At 39.4% G+C, this 22038-nt stretch overlaps 1 protein-coding gene and 1 non-coding gene across 2 annotated transcripts; one reads left to right on the top strand and one right to left on the bottom strand.

Annotated features, from left to right (window-relative positions):
* Positions 1-493: 493 nt before the first annotated feature.
* LOC147347626 (placental prolactin-related protein 1) lies at positions 494-12366 on the top strand. The gene is made up of 5 exons (XM_086370800.1): positions 494-548; positions 7449-7630; positions 9517-9624; positions 11365-11544; positions 12175-12366. Exons 1-5 carry the CDS (start codon positions 494-496, stop codon positions 12364-12366), a joined length of 717 nt encoding a protein of 238 aa, XP_086226926.1.
* On the bottom strand, positions 5072-5179 carry LOC147347627 (U6 spliceosomal RNA). The gene has a single exon (XR_015153311.1). It is a non-coding gene; the product is annotated as a U6 spliceosomal RNA (small nuclear RNA).
* Positions 12367-22038: the final 9672 nt, after the last annotated feature.

Raw genomic sequence — 22038 nt, 5'->3', positions numbered from 1 at the left:
GCTCCCCTGTCTATGGGATTCTCCAGGCAAGAACACTGCAGTGGGTTGCCATTTCCTTCTCCAATGCATGAAAGTGAAAAGTGAAAGTGAAGTCGTTCTGTCGTGTCAGACCCTCAGGGACCTCATGGACTGCAGCCTACCAGACTCCTCCGCCCATGGGATTTTCCAGGCAAGAGTACTGAAGTGGGTTGCCATTGCCTTCTCCAGAGAATAGGGTAGGGTCGGGTATATAGACATTCAAAATTCTCCATTGCTTAGTGCATCAGGCACTCAAGGACCACCCTCACTGAAGTCTTTCTTTATTGCTCAACCTACAGGTACCAGCATGGAGAAAGAGATAGCTCTACTCCACAGGCAGTAGAACCCTACTTTTATGGCCTCATGGCTTTCCTTAAGAAGCATTCCATGCAGCAGATTTCCTCCATCCCATCCCATAAGGCTGACTCCCCACGGTCAACAGGAGTCCTCACCCTGGGATCATTCCACAATCCCCATGGCTCCAGCTCCCAGCTTCCGTGGACACCAGTGGACTTATAACCCTCTCCGAGGTATGAAAGGCTGCAGCATAGCTTGTCTATGTGGTTCTCACCCTGTTCAGACTGTCACAGTTTAGTGAGTTCACTTCCCAACAGCTTCAAATGCCTCCCCCTTCCCAGTGGACGGCCATGGATGTGGGGATCTCTCCCCTGCGCTTTAGCCCCCTCATCCCCAGGTGCAGGCTGGTCCCACTTGCTCTCCTCCTTCTTTCTCCTTCCTCCTTGTCCCTTCTCTCCTTTGTCCTACCAAGTTCTGTATGGATCCGGATGTTCCTTCTCAGTAGTCAGGGAGTCCTGCCAGGATTCACCTGGTCTTCTGTGAGAACTGCTGCGTCTTTAGATGTTCTGATGCATCAGTGGAGAGAGGTGTACCCCACTTCCACCTACCCCTCCATCATCTTGTCCACCCCCATTTGTGCATGGATTAGAAACGAGTTTCCCTTTCTATTAAGTAACATTGCCGTCAGCACACGTATTTAACTTTTGCTTTTTGAGGAGAACACAGGTAAGTTCCACTCTCTTCAGTTCAGTCAAAGAGTCATGTTCCACTCTTTGTGACCCCAGGGACTGCAGCATGCCAGGCTTCCCTGTACATCCTCGACTCCCATAGATTGTTCAATCTCATGATTAGATCATGAAGCTCAAACTTAGATCTTCACCTTATTAATTTTTTATACATGAAAATATGTAACCTTTAAAAATCTCTCCCTATTTGTCCTATCCTCCTGTCTTTGGCAATCATTTTTCTACTCTGAGTTCCCTTTTATTTATTTATTTATTTTTGAAACTCCTTATAGTTGAGATCATATTGTATTTCTCTTTCTGACTTAGTTCACTTAGTGTAATGCCCTCCAGTTTCATCCATGTCGCCACAGATGGAAGGATTTCTTTCTTTCTCTAATGGCTAAATAGTATTTACCTATATATGTCACATCACATTGCTTTAGTCCATTCACCTGTTGAAAGTTATTCAGGTTGTGCCTATACCAAGGCTACTGTGAATAATGCTGCTATGAACATGGGAATACAGATCTCTCTCTGAGACAATGACTTCATTTCCTTTGACTATATATCCAGAAGTGGGATAATGGATCACATAAACGTTCTCTTTTAAATTTCTCGAAGAACCTCCACACTATGATTCCAATGGAGGTGCACTGGTATACATCCCTACCAACAGTGCATAAGCACTCCTTTTTCTCCTCATCCTCAATAACATTTGTCCTTTCTTACATTTTTGGTACTAACCTTTCAAACAGGTATGAGGTGATATCTCGTGCTTTTGTTCTGCATTTTCTTTGATTATTAGTGATGCTGAGCATCTTGTCATATATCTTTTGATCGTCTATATGTCTTATTTGTGGGAAAATGTCTATTCTTTAAAGATGTAGCATACATTATGTTTACTATATTCCAATATATGAAATTCAGTTGTCTACCTATGTATCAACAGCAAACTATCAGAAAGTAGAATGAAGAAAACAATTCCATTTACTATTGCATCACAAAAAGATAAAACACTTGGAAATAAACTTAAGCAAGGTGTTGAAAGATTTTACGCAAAACCATTAAGACATTGATAAGAGAAATTTTTAAAGAGTTAAAGATATGTAAAGTTAGGTCACCTATTCAATGTGTTTCTTGAGGTAGGATTTGTATTACTATAAACTTCCCTCTTAGAACTGCTTTGGTCCATCCTCTAGGTTTTTGATCATCATGTTTTCATTGTTCTTTGTTTCTAGGAATGTTTTGATTTCCCTTATTTCTTCAGTAAACTGTTCACTATTTAGAAATGTGTTGTTTAATCACCATGGGTTTATGTTCCTTAAAGTTTTTTTCTTTTTTCCTATAATCAATATCTAGTATGATAGTACTCTTGCCTGGAAAATCCCCTGGATATAGGAGCCTGGTAGGCTGAAGTCCATGGGGTCGCTAGGAGTCGGACACGACTGAGTGACTTCACTTTCACTTTTCACTTTCATGCATTGGAGAAGGAAATGGCAACCCACTCCAATGTTCTTGCCTGGAGAATCCTAGGGACAGAGGAGCCTAGTGGGCTGCTGTCTATGGGCTCGCACAGAGTCGGACACAACTGAAGTGACTTAGCAGCAGTAGCAATAGCAGTATCATAGTGTTGTGGTCAGAGAAAATTCTTGATATAATTTCAATTTCCTTAAATTTACTGAGGTTTGACTTGTGACCTAGGATGAGGAGAATGTTCCATGTGAACTTGAGAAGAAAGTGTATTCTGCATTTGGATGGAATGTGCTGAAGATATCAATTAGGTCTGTTTGCTCTAATATTTCCTTTTAAGCTTATGTTGCCCTATCACTTTTCTGTTGTGTTGATCTGTCCACTGGTATAGGTGCGGTATTAACATGCCTACTATTATCATGTTACTTTCAATTTCCCTTTTAATGTCAGTTAGTGTTTAGTTGAGGTGCTCTTATGTAGGGTACATAAATAGTTAAAATTGTTATGTCTTCTTCTTGGACTGATCCCTTGATCATTTGGTAGGGTCCTTCTTTATCTCTTGTAATAGTTTTGATATTAAGGTTTATTTTTTCTGATACGATAATTGCCAATCCGGCTTTCTTTTGATTTCCATTTGCATGGAATATCTTTTTCCATCCATTCACTTTCAGTCTGTATGTGTCTCTAGGACTGAAGTGGGTCTCTTGTAGACAGCATATATATGGGTCTTGTTTTTGTATCCATTCAGCCAGTCTGTGTCTTTTGGTAAGAATGGAAGAAGATAATAGCAAATAAAATAACTGATAAAGGATTGCTTTCCAAACTACAAGCAGCTCAAACAACTCAGTCATCAAAAGCAAAGGCAAGAACTGCAAAAATAAACTAGTGAGAGCACATCAAACTCAAAACCTTCTGCATAGTAAAAGAAGCCATCAATAAAATGAAATGACAACCTATGCAATGAAAAAAAATATTTGCAAATCACATATTTGGTAAGGGCTTTGTATCCAAGTATATATAAGAGACTTATGCAACTCAGTATGAAAAGAAATCAAACAACCCAAATTATTAAATGAGCAAAGGGAGAGTAAGTGTTTTGAAAACTCTGAAGAGTAGACTGTAGATGACAGACCCTGTAAATTTTTCCTTCCAGAACAAAAGTCTGTGTCTTCCTGGCATTGCTTTCTTCATCTCCAATCACCTGTTTGGTGATGCAGTTCACAGTATACATCCTTTACCCAATAGCAATCACTGAACACTGAGCTATATGTGCTCAGAATAGCCTTATTAACTATAAAGAACTAATAATTACATACTTTATCTTAAGGCATCTAAAATCCAAGGTGATTTTCAGAATTTTCCACTCCATTGTTTTCTGCATTCTATTTCAAAATTGAAACACCTAATATGGAAAAATGAGTAGGGGAACTCAGTAATACATGCATAGAAAGTCATTTAAAACTGTGAGCATTACTGGATTATATTTTTGGGGAATGTATTATTACTAATACTATTGCAATTTTATTCCCTTTAATTCTCTGCTATACTAGTGGATATTGATTTAAAATACTAATAACAACATAGAGTACATAGTACTCAGGGTACAGTAGATTGAGAAAGACAAAGCTTATGAGGCAGGAAGGGAAATCACAGAAAATTAGCAACGGTATCAAAACGAGCGGCAGTATTGCCTAGAAAGAAAGCAGAGTTCTCTAATTGTTTGGAGACAACATGAACAAGCAAGATGTGAGCCAACCAGCTTAAACTGTGTACCAGAAACCGCACCAGAAGGAAAATGAAGTTCATAAAAATATGCTGATGCTAAACACCAAAATCCAGACAGTAAGATAATAGGGTAGGGTTTATGTAGATGCTGAAAACTACTCAGAGAGGTAGACATGGAAGCAAATACACTAATGAGCATCAGAAAGATCAAAGCACAAAAGGGTCTGAAAAATAAATCATCAAGGGACTTGGTAGTCTGATCAAAAGAATAAGAGAATCAAATTAGAAAACCAAAATATAAAGACTTGTGCACATGATAGACCCAGAGAATTCTCAGCAGAGAAAATTTCGGTCTTAGTGACCAGCGAACAGAAGCCTCCAGCATCAGGAACAAAATCCCTGGGCAGGACTCACGACTGTGCGCTTCTGGGAACAGCCTCAGTTTCAAAGTTTGGGCACCACACCACCTAAAAGCAAATGCAGACAAGGATTAGGGCTTGCTATGACACTGAATCACAGACAATAGTGTTGTTAGTTTACTTTTCTCATTCAACTATAAAGTTAATGAATCACTAATCAATGATAATTGACATCATCAGTTTCCAGTCAGATCCTCTTTAGTCATACAATGGATATCTGAACCTGTTATATGATCCCCAATAACAGTTTTTATAATTGAATTTCTTGATGTTTAAGTGAAGGGGAATTGCTTTACAATACTGTACTGTTTTCAGCCAAAACATCAGCATGAATCAGCCATAGGGATACCTATGTCCCCCAACTCTTGAACCTCCTTGCCACCTTCCTTCTCATCCCACCCCTCAAAGCTGTTTCAGAAAAATATGGAAGCCTTCACAAATTTGTGTGTCATCCTTGGGCAGAGGTCATGCTAATCTTCTCAGTATTATTCCAATTTTTTAATATATGTGCTACCAAGCAAACACACGAATAACAATTGGAGGTATGTCATGGAAACATGTAGAATATCATATAGGAAATGAATCGCCAGTCCAGGTTCAATACAGGATCCTTGGGGCTAGTGCACTGGGATGACCCAGAGGGATGGTACAGGGAGGAAGTTGGGAGGGGGGTACAGGATGGGAAACACGTGTTCGCCCGTAGCGGATTCATGTTGATGTGTGGCAGAAACCATACAATATTGTAGAGTAATTAGCCTCCAATTAAATAAATAAATATAAATTAAAAAATAAGTATTTGAGATAAAATATTAAAAAAAAGTTAACAGAAAAAAAAATCATATATTTAGTCATCTACCAATAGATGATCAATTACATTAAGAATTAGGGAATTCTGCTATATTTACCACCTCTTATAAAATTGAATTTTATAAGGTCCAAAGTTTCATGAAGGAATTAAGCATATATTTATGCATAGCACATGTATACATGCACATAAATATATGCACACAAATACATTTCTGTTATATAAGCTATTATCCTCCTTGCCTGTCACAATAAGCTCTTTAGTTAATGAGAGAGATAGTCACAAATTTCTCCAACTTATGTGTCTCTTTTTTGAGGACCACTTCTTTTATTTTCATCACCTAATTTTAAATAACCATTTTGTTCTTAGATACCATGCCCCTTTAAACTAAGAGCAGAGAAAACCTAGTAAATGCTGATATCTTATCCTTAATTAAATTATCACTCTTCTGGTAAATTGGAAAAACAACCATGTTCAGATCTCATTCAGGAGGATAAAATCTCTATTTTATCAGTTCTCTTGTCCAAACTCATTTCTTGCTCACTTCAGTCTTAAATTCTTCTTACTTACAAAGGATGCACAGGAAAAGTAATATTAAAATCACGCTTGTAAGAGTCTGTGATTTATGTTTCTGTAGGCCAAAGGTAGGGCCAGGAATAATTTCTGAAATATTACACTACATCATGGAAGCATGAAGGTCTAGTTCTACTGTCAAAGAGGAGATGTTTGGAGATGGTTCAAAAACTAAGCCCCATGGGTTGTCAGGATGTACTCCTGACCAGACAGGTAAATTTTGTCTCTAAAAAGTCAAAGTCAGGAAAGGGCAGGTCTTGTTTGCAGAGCCAATGACGTTGTCTTGGGTGCTGACCAGGTAATATTCTTGTATTACCATTTGGAGGTTTATTTGCTATTTTCTCGAAGAAACAAATGTAATGAGAAGAAAAAACATGGATAAGAGTAGAGGAGCTTTCAAGGTGCCAAGAAGGGCTAGCCAGGAGAACCAGGCCCCCACACTGATAATTGTCAAAGACTGTAACAGTGAGTGTTTTATAGACAGAGCAGAACAAGTGGATAAAACCAGTGTTCTAGGGTAACTGCTGTTTTACAGTCAAAGACAAAATATTTTTCTCTTTAAGCAGAGTCATCATAGCTCCTGATGTAGTCCTGGTTACACACATACAGACCGAGGGGCACAGGCATGTGTGATGGAACATCAGGAAGTGAACAGATGAGTGTACTGGTGCCCAGTCACCTGCATCTGCTAATAATGGGACCTGGGGAAAATTACTTGCCCTCTCCAACTCATTGCATTTTCATTAACATTACTTGATGATTATAGTGAGATTAAGGCTATCTCACAGGGTTCCTGTGAAACACAAATTTTAAGATGTTTTAAAGCTTTTGGGAAAGTATCAAAGACATGCATGGGGTTACTAAGGTGAGTGAGCAGATCCAAGGTACAGTATCCTTTTTCTCTTAGTATTCTCTCTGTACTCAATAGTGGTGATCAGTCAGTCACGTGTTTACTCTTACCCCAGTGTGATGGTAAACCACACAGATCGACTGGACTTTTCTTGTTATTTCAGTGTCTAAAATTCAAGCATTAGTCAATGTAGAGTAAAAACATTGCATACTCCTAGAGGGCCTCGCTGCTCAGAGTCTGCAGAGTCCCAACATTAAACTGTCTTAAAAGAATGGCCTAAACACTGGCTCAGAATTAAGTTCCAAATGTTTGCAGAGCACAGAAGTACTTCTGGGAACAATTCAAAAATACGGGGAGTAACCTACTTCTCCAACTCTCTGTCTGTACAAATATCATCATCCATCTAAATTTACACAGAAGGTGCTCCTTCTTCCCCACCCCAGCTTCTACAGCAAGAACTCCTGATCAGAGCAACAGGGAAAGAAAAGGCTTCCCTCCACAGGATGGATTTGATGACCTCAGGTGACTTGATCATCTCAGAATGGCTCATGTTTTTATTTAAACAGGGTCCTGCCTGCTGCTGCTGCTGCTCATGTCTAATCTGCTCCTGTGCCAAGGCAACTCATGCCCGTCCTGCAGTCCTGACGTGTTTGTCTCCTTACGGAAATCCTTTAAAGACAGGTTTATGAATGCCGCCAGCCTCTCCCATGACTTCTATAACCTTTCCACAATAATGTTCAATGAGTTTGTAAGTACTCTGGTGGTGGTGGTTTAGTTGCTTAATCGTGTCCTACTCTTGTGACCCCGTGGACTGTATCCCGCCAGGCTCCCAGAAGGAAACTTCCCCTAAGTGACGGGGCTATACTATCCTTTAAACAAGAAGGCTGCAATAACACCCTCTCTTGGTCAAAGAAGTCGTCAGTTCATAAGATGTTGAAATCAAAGAAAGGATCAGTTTTGTGAAATCTCAAATACTAAGAAGTGCAATAACTTTTTCAATTTCCTTTCATTCATTTTCTTTTTTAATTTCCAAAATAAATGATTTGGTACTTGTCAGCTAGGAATGCCATAAAAGAATACAATAGACTCAGTGGAATAAACAACAGAAATTTCTTTCCTCACAGTTCTGGGGGCTAGAAGTTCCAGATCAGGGTGCCAGCAAGGTGAGGTTCTGGTAAGAACTGTTTCTTCCCAGGCTGGCTTCTCTGTGACTCCTCACAAAGCCTGGGGCATGGGGAAGAGAGAAAGAGGAAAAGACACAGAGACACAGAGTGAATTCTCTGGTGTTTCACATCATGAAGACGCTAAACCTATTGGATCAGTGTTCCACCTTAAGAGCTCATTTGACCTTAATGGGCTTCGCTGGTGGCTCAGATGGTAAAGAATCTGTCTGCAGTGTGAGAGACTTGGGTTCTATCCCTGGGTCTGGAAGATTCCCTGGAGACTGGAACGGCAAGCACTCCAGTATTCTTGCCTGAGAAATCCCATGGACAGAAGAGTCTGGTGGACTATAGACCATGGGATCCCCAAAAGCCGGAACGCTTTTGAAAACACAGCACTTTGGCAGTCAGGGCTCTAACACATGAAGAACACAGATTCAGCCTACAATACTACCTGACACAAAGCACTTTTAGGTGGGACTGGGGAAAGGAAGCATGTTGATTTTCTGGTCCTTCAGTGTCTGGGCTTTCTTCTCCAGCCTCAGAGTAAATAGCCAATAATGAGAACTGCTCTGCAGTGAACTGGGTGGTTGGAACATGTTAAACAAAGCTGAATCCCGGTCACAGAAACGAATACTTTGTAGTTTTTTTAATGCTACAAATTATTGTTTTAAGATTTGCAGTGAATAGGTTTCCAGCTACAATAGAAGGGGTGTTTACAATTGGAAACAATTATTCTCTTTCTAAGGAAGGTATTTGAAAGTTGCATGTTAATTCTTTTAGGTCAATCAAGGAGCACACAGTAGAGCAGACAGCTAATAAAGGTGGTGCTAAGGTTTCTATTAAATTCACATAGTTCTTTTTACTCACTAGGTTTTCTTTCATCCTCCATTTTGACTGTCCATTTTTTTTCCAACTCTTCCAAGTAAACAAAAGAATAAATTGTTAAATATAGGTGCATGCATGCACTCTAAGTCACTTTCGTTGTCTCCAACTCTTGGCAACCCTACTGACTGTAGCCGAACAGGCTCCTCTGTCCATAGGATTGGCCAGGCAAGAATACTGTAGTATGCTGATGTACACTCTTGCAAGGGATGCTCCTCACCTAGGGATCAAACCTGAGTCTTGTTATATCTCCTGCATTGGCAGGAATGTTCTTTACCACTACCGTCCCGTAGGAAGCACCAAATATTGGTACACATGTACTATATTGGTTCAAATAGTAAAAAAAAAAAAAAAAAAAAAAGATAATAAAAAAACAGAGAAAGGAAAACGTTAAACTTAGAAAAGTTATATGTAAAATCATTTTTATAGAGACAATGTATAGAAAAGTAGGAAAAGAATGACTTTCAAATTTTGTGATTGCCCCCCCCCATTAAAAAAAATACACGTCTATCAAACATGTTAGTGTTCTGGTAATGGGTTCATCTACTCAATGCCCAACAACCCTAACTAATTGCCTGATCACTTTCAGGATGAAAAATATGCCCAGGGCAAACTATACTATATCAATGTCACCAAGAGCTGCCACACCAATTCCTTCCATGCTCCCGAAGAAGAAGATAAAGCCCAGCAGACGAACGTGAGTCTTTCACCTGGATTTTTCACTGGATCAAATTAGACAGTATGTAGGGTACCAGACTTCAGACTATTAGAGGTTATGTTAACTTTACATGCAGAAAAAGGTGCAGGAACCGTAAGCGATTGAAGAGAAACTATATTATGCAGCTGATGAAGCATGAGCAAAATCAAGGGATGACTAAAGATCTGTAGTTGCAAGATAAATAACAGATCTATAAATTGTCAATGTAAACAACTTTAGTTCAACCCATGCATTAGACACAGGATTGCAGCTAATATTCTGTATGAAAACAGAAAATGAATGGGAACTTCCATGTGTAAAATATAAGGTTGCAAAATTCATGAATATGTGAGAAACACACCCCAGTTTTGAGCACTCCCTGTTACTAGTAACTCCTACGTGAGAGTCCTATACTGAACCACCCAAGCCTTCACGTCTGTCTTTCAAGGCTCTCCTGATTCTGCTTCTACTTCTCTGACACCTTCATTCTTCATTCTCAATGACTCCTCCGTCGCCTTTTATTCGTAATTTGTAAGTCTCCCCCACATGGCCTATAAACATTGCCTTGCTTCTCATGGCCACAACAATTGCCTGTGTTCTGAGGACAACACAGTTTACATATCAAGCCTCAATCATGTATGGCAACTTCAAATTTTCACTGTATAATCTCTCCTTTCTGATTTCCTGCATTATCTTTCCTCCTAACATTATTTAAAATACTTCCACATGCATCCCCCCTTAAAATTCTATCTTCTCTCTCTACAACCTTCTTAACGATACCAGCATTCTTATCCCCTGTTAAGCTCATTAATAATGAGGGTGAACAAGGAAAAAGGACAAAGAGGGAGAAGAGGAGGGATTTTCAGTAAGCTTAAATTTAAAATTTATTGAGAGTTACTACATGGCCTTACATTTTACTCAGCACTTTATGTGCATGACTATATTTAATCCTATTCAGTTCTCTGTTCTTTACCAGTAAAACAGTTCATGGCTGTAAAGAAATCAAGCATATTAACTAGAAATCTTCAGCCCCTGGGATTTTCAGGCTCAATTCTGCTAGTAGTAGTGAACTAGGGGGGACCCTCCACTGTGAATCCCACTGATGCTGTTACTAAAGACAACGCTGCGCCATTTTCTGCCCGGACACTTGTCAACAAAACAACTGCTCTGATATCAGTAGGGGGCTGGTGTGGGATCAGCTGAGGAGAGAAGCCTGTTTAGGAATGTCTTGTCTTCTTCCTTGTCTCTTTGTTGTAATATCATAAAACAATTACTGATCAAAAATCAATACGAAGGACTCATCTGATTCATTAATATGAATGAATCACTGGGTGACAATGATGTGGGCACAGGTGGAATCCCTCTCTCCTGGGTCAGGCACTGCAGCACATACTCACTTGCGTAAATACTTAGATTTTCTCAGGCAAATATACAAACATAAAAGAACTCACTGAGTGGTGGTAGAATTTCAGAGGAAAAAAGAAAATTCTTCAGGTTATAAATTAGAACACATCAGAAGAATCAGTTCCTAAAATAACCTAGATTTTTAAAAATTCAGTGAAATGTTAAATAATAGCTTACATTTTATACTTTTGCAACTTTTACTACCTTATAAAATCTCCTCATGCACATAGAAATAACCAAAAGTTTTTTAGGTCAGCTGCTCTGAGCAAAGATCACATGTTACCAAAACCACTGAATTATGTTTTTTTAATGAGACTATTTCTTCTGATTGCTTAGATTGAAGACCTTAGTAAGTGGACACTCGTGTTGCTGTACTCCTGGAATAATCCTCTGCATCATCTAGTCACGGAGCTGCAGCATATGAAAGAACTGTCAAACGCCTTCCTATCAAGCGCCACAAGGTTTGAGAACATGTCAGAGAAACTTCAAGCATTCATAGAGCGTCAATTCAGCAAGGTGAGCATCCTGCAGAGGGCTTTTTTGCTTTGTTCATGAATGAAAGAGGTGACCTCTGTAATGAGTAAGGAGTTTAGAAATACCTGATTTTGTAAGAAAAAGATTCATCACTACTATATGCTAGACTGCTACTACATAAAGCAGGAGCCTAGACATTCATAGTGATAGATTCTACTGTAAAGGAGTCAGAATTTCACTGCAATTTTTGACATGTGCAGCCTTCCCTGCATTGCACATAATTCCACCAAAAGCTTGCCTCTTCCTGGGCACTGGTGGTTGAAATGTTTTCAAGAGTAATAGTACTAGAGAACAGACTTTCCAAGATCAGCATTTTTCTTCAAAGTATCCCAGGATATCTGCTATTGAAGTTCCACTTGTCTTCTTTCTCTGTTGTCCTCAAAAAACGGATGCAAGAGGGAAGGAAGAAAAGAGAAAATTAAAACTGATCTTGAGTTCCATTTATACTTTTTAGATTTTTAATAGTTTTCTCATAGGCTGGCTCCAAAATCCATATCTAGAGAGTTTTATAGTCATATGTCTTCCCCAAATCTTTATTTGATAATTAGAAGAAAAAAAGATAAGCAAATATTAATAAAATGCATAAGAAGTCATTATCATTTGGGTATTCAGATTATTGTTCCAGTCTTGAATACGATGATCAAGGCTCGCAGTAGCTGGACAGGACTCCCATCCCTGATGTCCAGCGATGAAGATAGGCGTCATTCGGAATTTTATAACCTGTTCTACTGCCTGCGCAGGGATTCACGTAAAGTTGACATGTACATCAAGATCCTGACGTGCCAAACCCACAAAACGTGCTAAATCCACATCCATCTCATCCAGCTCTGAGATAGTCAAAATGATGTATCCCACAGCGGGCTACCTGAAATTTACAGCTTTTTAATGCATGCTTTGTAATGGGTCTCCTCTTAAAAAAATAAACACAGACGCTTTAGAGATGTGAAAATCTAAGAGGGCAATTTGGTAACATTTCTTATCTTCATTTAAGAGTAAATCAAAAGAAAATCCAACCCTACAATTGAGAGAACGAAGCGCCTATTAAAATTAGTCACAAATAGCAGAAGCTGTCATTACAAAGAAGACCATTAAGAGATTATGTAAGAATCACAGCCAATTATTCTGGGTCAAATTATTAGAATCAAAGAATTAGACAATTGTTCATGGTTCTGGTCATGCTACCAAGAAGACTGAACTCTCAGGATTCTTTATGAAAGCCAGCCACGACTTTCAGCCAACTATCACAGTGTTACACCAGACAAGATAAGTGCTTTGCACTTTGTGTAAATAGCATGAGGTTTACTGAACTGTGTAAAGATTGTTAGGATGCTGTCTTAGTCCTTCTGGGATGTTATAACAAAACATCACAGGCTTAAAAACAATGTAATGGATTTCCACAGCGGGGTCATTCAGGGTCCTTTCTGGTCACACACTTCCTACTGTATCCTCACACGGGGGAGGGTTCGGGGGGTCTGAGTGTCTCTTATATATAAAATCACTCATTTCATTGAAGAGGCCCCATCCTTACAACTCCATCACCTCACAAAGACTGCACCTAGGGTTACCATAACCATGGGACTCAGGATTTCATCATATGAAATTTCTAGGGGACACAAAGCCTGAGACCATAGCAGATACAAAGGTGAACTGGCTCATCCTCCTGCAGTGGCTGTCGTCACCCACACTCTACTGATCCTCATTTCCTGCATCACCTTGCAGCCATTCCATACATTCTATCACTCTGGGTTTCACAAGTTCAGGTCAGTCAAGTGTCAGCTCCATCTCATATTCAGCCTATTCAATGTCTCCCTCTCCCCTGCTGAGGCCCAGTGGACCTACCAGGAAGTGCAGATGTGTCCATTTTTTCAAGGTTCCTTCTCTCTCCCTCTCTGGATCTTCATTCCTTGGGCCATGTTGGAGCAGAGGAGACGGTAACGACATGGGAAAGTTCTGACATCACTGACTTACATGGTGCTGTTGTAGCCTTCTCTTGGTCCAGACGGACTGATCTGAAATTCCTCCTGACTAACAAGTATTTCCCTTGTGGGGTATCCTTGTGGTTTTCCAGTACATTCACAAGTTGGGGTCGCCAACTTCATAGTTTCCTTTTTAATCAGGGGAAATATTCTGGAACCACAACTTCCCACCTGCAGTAGTCACCACAGCCCCTCTGTTTCCATCTCTCTGCAAGCACCATCTGGAGAAAATTAAGCAGCCCACAGTCAGCTGCCTACTAACTGACCCACAGGAACCCCATGTATCATAAACACTCTGAACAATAGAATGGCAGATATACTGGTGTGCATCTGTCCCCCGCCTGGGGATTCTGGACAATTGTCCAACTGGTCATGTAGACATTGAGTAGATCAGAAAGCTGGATTCAAAAACACATTTATCTGAGAAGTGAGATGCCATTCTCTCTTCCTTTTAGATTAACTATCTTTGTCATTAATTATTTGGCCTTACAAACATGCCCTAGTAGGTCCCTGAATTATAAAATCCTCCAAATAGACTGAGTCTCTACTGAGCCTGGAGCAATGTGACTGGATTAGTGATGCTCAGCTTGTTCAACAGCCTCCAAACAACCTGGGATGAGGGCCAATCTCTGACTGGCCCTCCTAAGAATTCAGTGATGTACCTGGGCTGGTTTTACAGCATCTTTAGGGCTTTAGCAGTAATTCCTGATAAAGAAAATGGGAAATCAAAAGGTAGAAGGGAAAGGGGGGTGAATAAGAGAGAAGGAAGAGAAAACAGAAGGAAGGAAAAACAGCAAAGAGAAGATGAGTCTAGGACTTGGGTAGTGAAGGATGAAATGCTGTTAGAACACTTTATTTTTAAGGACCCAAATATATATGCTTTTCTTAATATCCTAAGAGCAAATATCTCATATTCCCTTTCCATGAAAAAATCTTGTAAGCTCTTTATAAGTCATTTACTGCCCAAAACATCTAATTCTATTTTGTTACTTGCTTAACTTTCTTTCATGCAGATATTTCCAGCAGAGAGGATGGCATTTATTAGAGGGAAAATTTGTCAATAAGGGGGACAATGCAATTGGAGGAAACATACACACACCAATAGACGACACACATCTTCATGTATTTGTCTCTTATAAAATTTATTTCAAGCATATATTTAGGACTTTAGATCAACAACAGAGGTGGTGACATTGAGAGCGCTCTCCTTGCTTGACTGTGACATAAAAAGTGAATACTACAAATTTCAGAAAATATTGAACAGAGCCATAGGTATACTATAGAGTCAGTCAGAAATAGCCAAAGCGGGGATATTTGGACAGCATTTAACAATCACTCCCTTGCCATCCAGAAAGTGTTGATTTTCTCCTCTTTTACAGATTTCCGTGTAAGATTACTTTTGCAGAAATGGCCCTATTATATCAAGAATAGTAACAGTGGTTACTAAAAGGAAACAAACAAATGAAGAACCTTTGAAGTTCACTGACCTTATAGATTAGTAAATCACATGTCATGGATACAATGAGGACTTAAACTGAGGTTTAAAAAAATCTCTATTTTCCCAAAGCAGGCCCTCAATTTGTGGAAAAGGAGAGGGTGATATAAACACACACACTGTTATATTGCATGGTAGCATGAAGAAGAATAAGATGTGATGCGACCATGGGGCTACGGTAGATTGAAGTACAGCTAGGAGCCATCTGAGTGTGTTACAGGAGTGATGCAAATGAGATTGCTTTATGATGGAGTTTGAAAAGTTGATGGGATATTGATGTGCAAAAATAGACAAACAGTATATCTGTCAATTCTATTAGGATCATCCTATGAAGTAAGGATAGCTGACATCCTAGATCAAGGAAACTGAGATATTAATACATATAGCATGATAAAGTATCAATGAATAATCAAGTCTGACAAAAACACAAGAAATGTTCATTTCTTACCATTCATGTTGTATCTCTCATGATTATGCTCCCATGATATACTGTATATATTATTGTAGGGTTAGAACGGAGAAATACTTATATGGATTTTTATGCATTAGGGAGAATCATATATTGCAAAATGGAGAGTTTGTCTTTATTCTTCAATGCAACAGGAAACCAAGAACATTCAGTCCAAGAAAGCAGAATGTCCAGAATTAGAAAAGAGAAACTTTATGTGGATAGAGGAGTTGTGGCTGCTGGGGCTGGTAGAGATAAAAAAGAGACGAGAAAAAGCTGGGAATATTATGACACTAAAAATCAGAGGGCTCTGCCAAGTAAAAAGATGCAAAGCATGTGAAAGATACAGGAAATGAAATAGACCTTGACCACATGCAAGGAATGAGGCAGACAGAAGAGCCAAAAAAGGCATCCAGCAGTATGGGACTAGCTGAGTCAATAAATGACTGAAAAGTCAGAGAGAAGGGGGGAGATAAATTAAGGTTTTATCCAAAAGCACCTGAGCTCTATTTTCCTATATTTCATCATCTTAGTACCAGAAATCACCAAAAAATGTTAAGGTTCTGCAGCAAATGATAGAAATAAGTACTCTAAGGTGCCTCTGCTAGACCCTATGGAATCCCAGAACCAAAGCAGGACTACCCAGTGTTAACAAGCAGTAAGTCACTAGTCACTTTCAACACTTAAATAAGACATATGTTGTAAAGCATAGAGGATGAATGGAAATCAAATGGAAACAACCCATACCTTTACAGAGTCAGTCTAAACAAAACCTAAAACCTAAACCAAATAGAGGTAATGGTCTCCTTAATCATGTGTCCACTTTCTCCAAGAGTTTCTCATTTCTTTTGTCTGAATCCTCCCTTGTTTACTAACCCTTCATTGCCTTACTCTGGGCAGATGGTCAGCTAATCACTAATCAAATAAATAATTAAACAGTGTTCACTCCTGAGACATATTTGTATTGATGGACTCTTCAAAGTGAAAAGCTTCCTAATCCCCTGAAAGTAAAATGCTAATACTGGAAGGACTCCTTCCCAGCCTCTTTCCAAAATGCCCAGTGGGCAGCAAATGCGAGTGTAGCTACTTAGACGTCTTCTGCCATAATTATAACCTCTTTGGATAGTGAAGACAGGAGACAGATGAAGCACTGAAAGATGTCAAGAAAGAAATGCATGGGCAAGTGAAAAAGATACCATAAGCCTTAAACACCGATCTATGCCTGGACACCATACCATGTGTGATGGGACCCGGGTGGGCCTAATGAGGGATGGATTTTTCAAGACAGCTCTATATGAGTTGGCACCTAGACGTTTGATTCAACTCAACTGTTTCAACATGATTCTTTGATTCTAAGACTCAGCGCCACTTGTCTCATTTAACTGCACTAAGTCAAAAAGGGAATATCTTATTGCCTATTTGAACACTGCCAAGAGATCGTAAAATTTTTCATCACAAGGAGAAAATTGTAACTATTTCTAATGAGGGATGTTCGCCAGAATTATTGTGGTGATCATTTTGCAATATATATCAAATAATAATGTATACTTGAAACCAAAATAACATTATATGTCAATATTATCTATGTATAATGATACCTGAAACTGAAATAGCATATATGTCAATGTGACCTACGTATGGTGATCATATAATCATTATGTTATGTACATAACACATCATACCTTCAAGTAACTTCAGTCATTCAGTCATATCCAATTGTTTGAGACCCCATGGACTGCAGCATATCAGGCTCCCCTGTCCTCCACCATCTCCTGGAGCTTGCTCAAACTTATGCCCATTGAGTCAGTGATGCTATCCAACCATCTCATCTTCTGCCTTCTCCTTCTCCTCCTGCCATCAATCTTTCCCACCACCAGGGTCTTTTCCAATGAGTCAATTCTTTGCATCAGGTGGCCAAAGTATTGGAGCTTCAGCTTCTGTATCAGTCCTTTCAATGAATATTCAGGGCTGATTTCCTTTAATACAGACCTTTTTGATCTCCTTGCAGTCCAGGGGACTCTCAAGAGTATTCTCCAACACCACAGTTCAAAATCATCAATTCTTCGGAGCTCAGTTTCCTTATGGTCCAGCTCTCACATCCATACTGACTACTGGGAAAAACATAGCTTTGACTAGATGGAATTTTATTTATATATATAAACATATATGTACACACATGGTGTGCTGTGATTCACGGGGTCGCAAAGAGTCAGACACGACTGAGCAACTGAACAGAACTGAACTGAAGGAAAAGTTTTTGAAAAGGAAAATAATTATGTTTTGGATAAAGAAAGCAAATCAACTAGTATAATTTGTTTTTTCAACTGTGCATTTTGGCTATCGTGTTTGGTCTAAAACCTTTTTTTTCAAATGTAGTTTATGTTTATGCTGATAATAGATACAGAAATGTGTCTTAACCTTGTAACATTAACTGCAGAACAGCTTATTTACAATAGTTCCTGAAGAACTAATCTCCAAAGTATTTCCATTTTTCAACACACTGTCAGTGACCTAATTATATTATGTAAAACTATTATATATGCATTGCTATTCTAATATATTGTGACATTTAAAAAATATACACCAAATATAAACTAAATGACACTGAGATAAAAATAAATAGAAATGGAAATGGTAACATTTTCTTCCCCAGGGGATGAGGACATTCATTTTTATGGCCACTGGACTAATGGATTATGAATGTACACACATAATTATACCAGTTATTTAACTATCATAATAAAGTAATTTCTTTTACTTATAGTTTCAATCAAAGTTCTCAGAATACCATAAGGGGCCAAGAATACAATTATATGTGAATAACTCTCTTCATCAGTTCAGTTCAGTTCAGTCTCTCAGTTGTGTCCGACTCTTTGCGACCCCATGAATCTCAGCACACCAGGCCTCCCTGTCCATCACCAAATCCCGGAGTTCACCCAGACTCATGTCCATCGAGTCAGTGATGCCATCCAGCCATCTCATCCTCTGTCATCCCCTTCTACTCCTGCCCCCAATCCCTCCCAGCATCAGAGTCTTTTCCAATCAGTCAACTCTTCCCATGAGGTGGCCAAAGTACTGGAGTTTCAGCTTTAGCATCATTCCTTCCAAAGTACACCCAAGGCTGATATCCTCTAGAATGGACTGGTTGGATGTCCTTGCAGTCCAAGGGACTATCAGGAGTCTTCTCCAGCACCACGGTTCAAAAGCATCAATTCTTCGGCACTCAGCTTTCTTCACAGTCCAACTCTCACATCCATACATGACCACTGGAAAAACCATAGCCTTGACTACATGGATCTTGTTGGCAAAGTAGTGTCTGCTTTTCAATATGGTTGGTCATAACTTTTCTTCCAAGGAGTAAGCATCTTTTAATTTCTAGGCTGCAATCACCATCTGCAGTGATTTTGGAGCCCCCCCCCAAAATAAAGTCTGACACAGTTTCCACTGTTTCCCATGAAGTGATGGGACCAGATGCCATGATCTTAGCAAAGCTAGTGGAGGTGATGGAATTCCAATTGAGCTATTTCAAATCCTGAAAGATGATGCTGTGAAAGTGCTGCACTCAATATGCCAGCAAATTTGGAAAACTCAGCAGTGGCCACAGGACTGGAAAAGGTCAGTTTTCATTCCAATCCCAAAGAAAGGCAATGCCAAAGAATGCTCAAACTACCACATAATTGCACTCATCTCACATGCTAGTAAAGTAACTCTCTTCATATGCATATGTAAAATTTTGTGAGCTCAATTAAGTAATCATCTTTAGTTCTTTTGTTATTCCATCAATTCATCTACTGGTAAATAATCCAAACTCTACAACAGATATCTTTTTTTTCAGGGTTGAAATCTCAAGTCATAATAAAAGCGGAGCAATGGCCTAGAAGAATGAATAAAATGTCACATGGATATCATCATATATATGCATTTGTAAAGAAAATTAATGAAAAAATACAGAAGACTTACAGTTTGCTTAAAGAGAAAGTGTACTCATTCAGGGCTGAATATACACTTCACCTAGGAAAAATACTTTCTCAGCTTCTGATGACTTCTAAAGAAAGGGACTCCACGACTTTTATCTCCAGCCTCCTTGGACTCCTTTCCACTTTCCTCTTCAATGTCCCTCCATGAAATCTCTTCCCTAGGTTATAAAACACACCTTGGGCTTCTTTCTGGTTCAGACAAGATGGCCTTGATCTCTTTGTGCCCACTCGTCTATTTATTCTGGAAATAAGAAGAGACCATTAAAGGAGACCTTGTGTATTTGGCAAGAAGAAGGTGAACTAGATTAGGGCCTGAAGAATGAAAGAGCAACACAGCAGCACCTAAGAGAAGACAAGCCAGGCCCAGCATTCCTGACCTCCAACCTAGTGTCAGAAGGCAGCCTGAGTAGGGCTGTTTCTCCCAAGGAATAAATGTGAAGGAACACCAGGTGGGGGTTTAGTTGCTAAGCTGTGCCTGACTTCTCTGTGATCCCATGGACTGTAGCCCACCAGGTTCCTCTGTCCATGGAATTCTCCAGGCAAGAATATGGATTCCCATGTCCTCCTCCAGGGAATCGTCCCAACCCAGGGGTTGAATCCAGGTCTCTACAAGGCAAGTGGATTCCTTACTGTCTGAGCCACCAGGAAAGCCCAAGAAACTCAATAATGGCATGGATATTTGGAAAATAAAAGGATAAAAGCATATGTTAATATTAGATCAAATAGATTTTAGAGCAAAGAAAATTTCCAAAGACAAAAGAATACAAGGACATTACATAAAGAATAAAGAGTTGAATCCCTAAGTCAGGAAGATCCCCTGGAGGAGGGCATGGCAACCCACCTCAACATTCTTCCCTGGAGAACCCCCATGGACAGAGGAGCCTGGCAGGCTCTATAGTCCATGGGGTCACAAAGAGTTGGACATGACTGAAGTCACTTAGAACACATGTAAGAGACTAAAACTTAAAAGTCCTCACCAAAAAGATCTTCAAAGTTATATATGTGAGGTGATATTAATAGATATGTTAATTAAATCAATGAGGAATCCATTAATAATGTATACCTATTTAAATTGCCATCTATTCTTTAAATATCTTGCCATTTTATCTGGATAATATATGTTTTTTAAAAACTGAAAAAAATAGCAAGAATTTCCATACTTTTTATATAATTATGTAGGTATTTCAGACATTACAATTGGTATAAAGGGTTTTTTTTTTTTTTTATTCCAGATAATATCCAGTGGGATTCATTGGATATTCAGAAAAGTCAGAAACCTTGGACATTATCTAGGCAATCCTCACATATTAAGGACATATAAATAAATCCAAGAATGATTATGTCACTTATCTAAACTTATAAAACTTGATGCAAAAGTAGCAATAGAAACCAGGTTTCCTAGGTTTAAGTAAATCTGTACTGAATTACCCTGCAAATGGAAATATCTCCTATGCTCTGCAAAACTTGATTTTTTTTCTTTCACAGTTCAGTTCAGTTCACTTCAGTCGCTCAGTTGTGTCCTACTCTTTGCTACCCCATGAATCGAAGCATGCCAGGCCTCCCTGTCCGTCACAAACTCGCGGAGTTCACTCAGATTCACGTCCATTGAGTCAGTGATGCCATCCAGCCATCTCATCTTCTGTCGTCCCCTTCTCCTCCTGCCTCCAATCCCTCCCAGCCTCAGTCTTTTCCAATGAGTCAACTCTTCACATGAGGTGGCCAAAGTACTGGAGTTTCTGCCTTAGCATCATTCCTTCCAAAGAAATCCGAGGGTTGATCTCCTTCAGAATGGACTGGTTGGATCTCCTTGCAGTCCAAGGGACTCTCAAGAGTCTTCTCCAACACCACAGTTCAAAAGCATCAATTCTTCTGCACTTAGCCTTTTTCACAGTCCAAATCTCACATCCATACATGACCACTGGAAAAACTATAGCCTTGACTAGACAGACCTTTGTTGGCAAAGTAATGTCTCTGCTTTTGAATATGCTATCTAGGCTGGTCATAACTTTTCTTCCAAGGAGTAAGCATCTTTTAATTTCATGGCTGCAGTCATCATCTGCCATGATTTTGGAGCCCCCCCCAAAAATAAAGTCTGACAGAGTTTCCACTGTTTCCCCATCTATTTCCCATGAAATGATGGGACCAGATGCCATGACCTTCGTTTTCTGAATGTTGAGTTTTAAGCCCACTTTTTCACTCTCTTCTTTCACCATCATCAAGAGGCTTTTTAGTTCCTCTTCAATTTCTGCCACAAGGATCGTGTCATCTGCATATCTGAGGTTATTGAGATTTCTCCTGGCAATCTTGATTCCAGCTTGTGCTTCTTCCAGCCCAGCATTTCTCATGATGTACTCTGCATATAATTTAAATAAGCAGGATGACAATATACAGCCTTGACGTACTCCTTTTCCTATTTGGAACCAGTCTGTTGTTCCATGTCCAGTTCTAACTGTTGCTTCCTGACCTGCATACAAATTTCTCAAGAGGCAGGTGAGGTGGTCTGGTATTCCCATCTCTTTCAGAATTTTCCACAGTTGATTGTGATCCACACAGTCAAAGGCTTTGGCATAGTCAGTAAAG

This window comes from Bos grunniens, chromosome 23, assembly GCF_055505025.1.
Source record: "Bos grunniens cultivar Pamir isolate PY7600 chromosome 23, Bosgru_T2T1.0, whole genome shotgun sequence".
Classification (NCBI taxonomy): domain Eukaryota; kingdom Metazoa; phylum Chordata; class Mammalia; order Artiodactyla; family Bovidae; genus Bos; species Bos grunniens.
The sequence above is the reverse complement of the archived record's forward strand: the minus strand, read 5'-3'. Positions and strand labels throughout refer to the sequence as shown.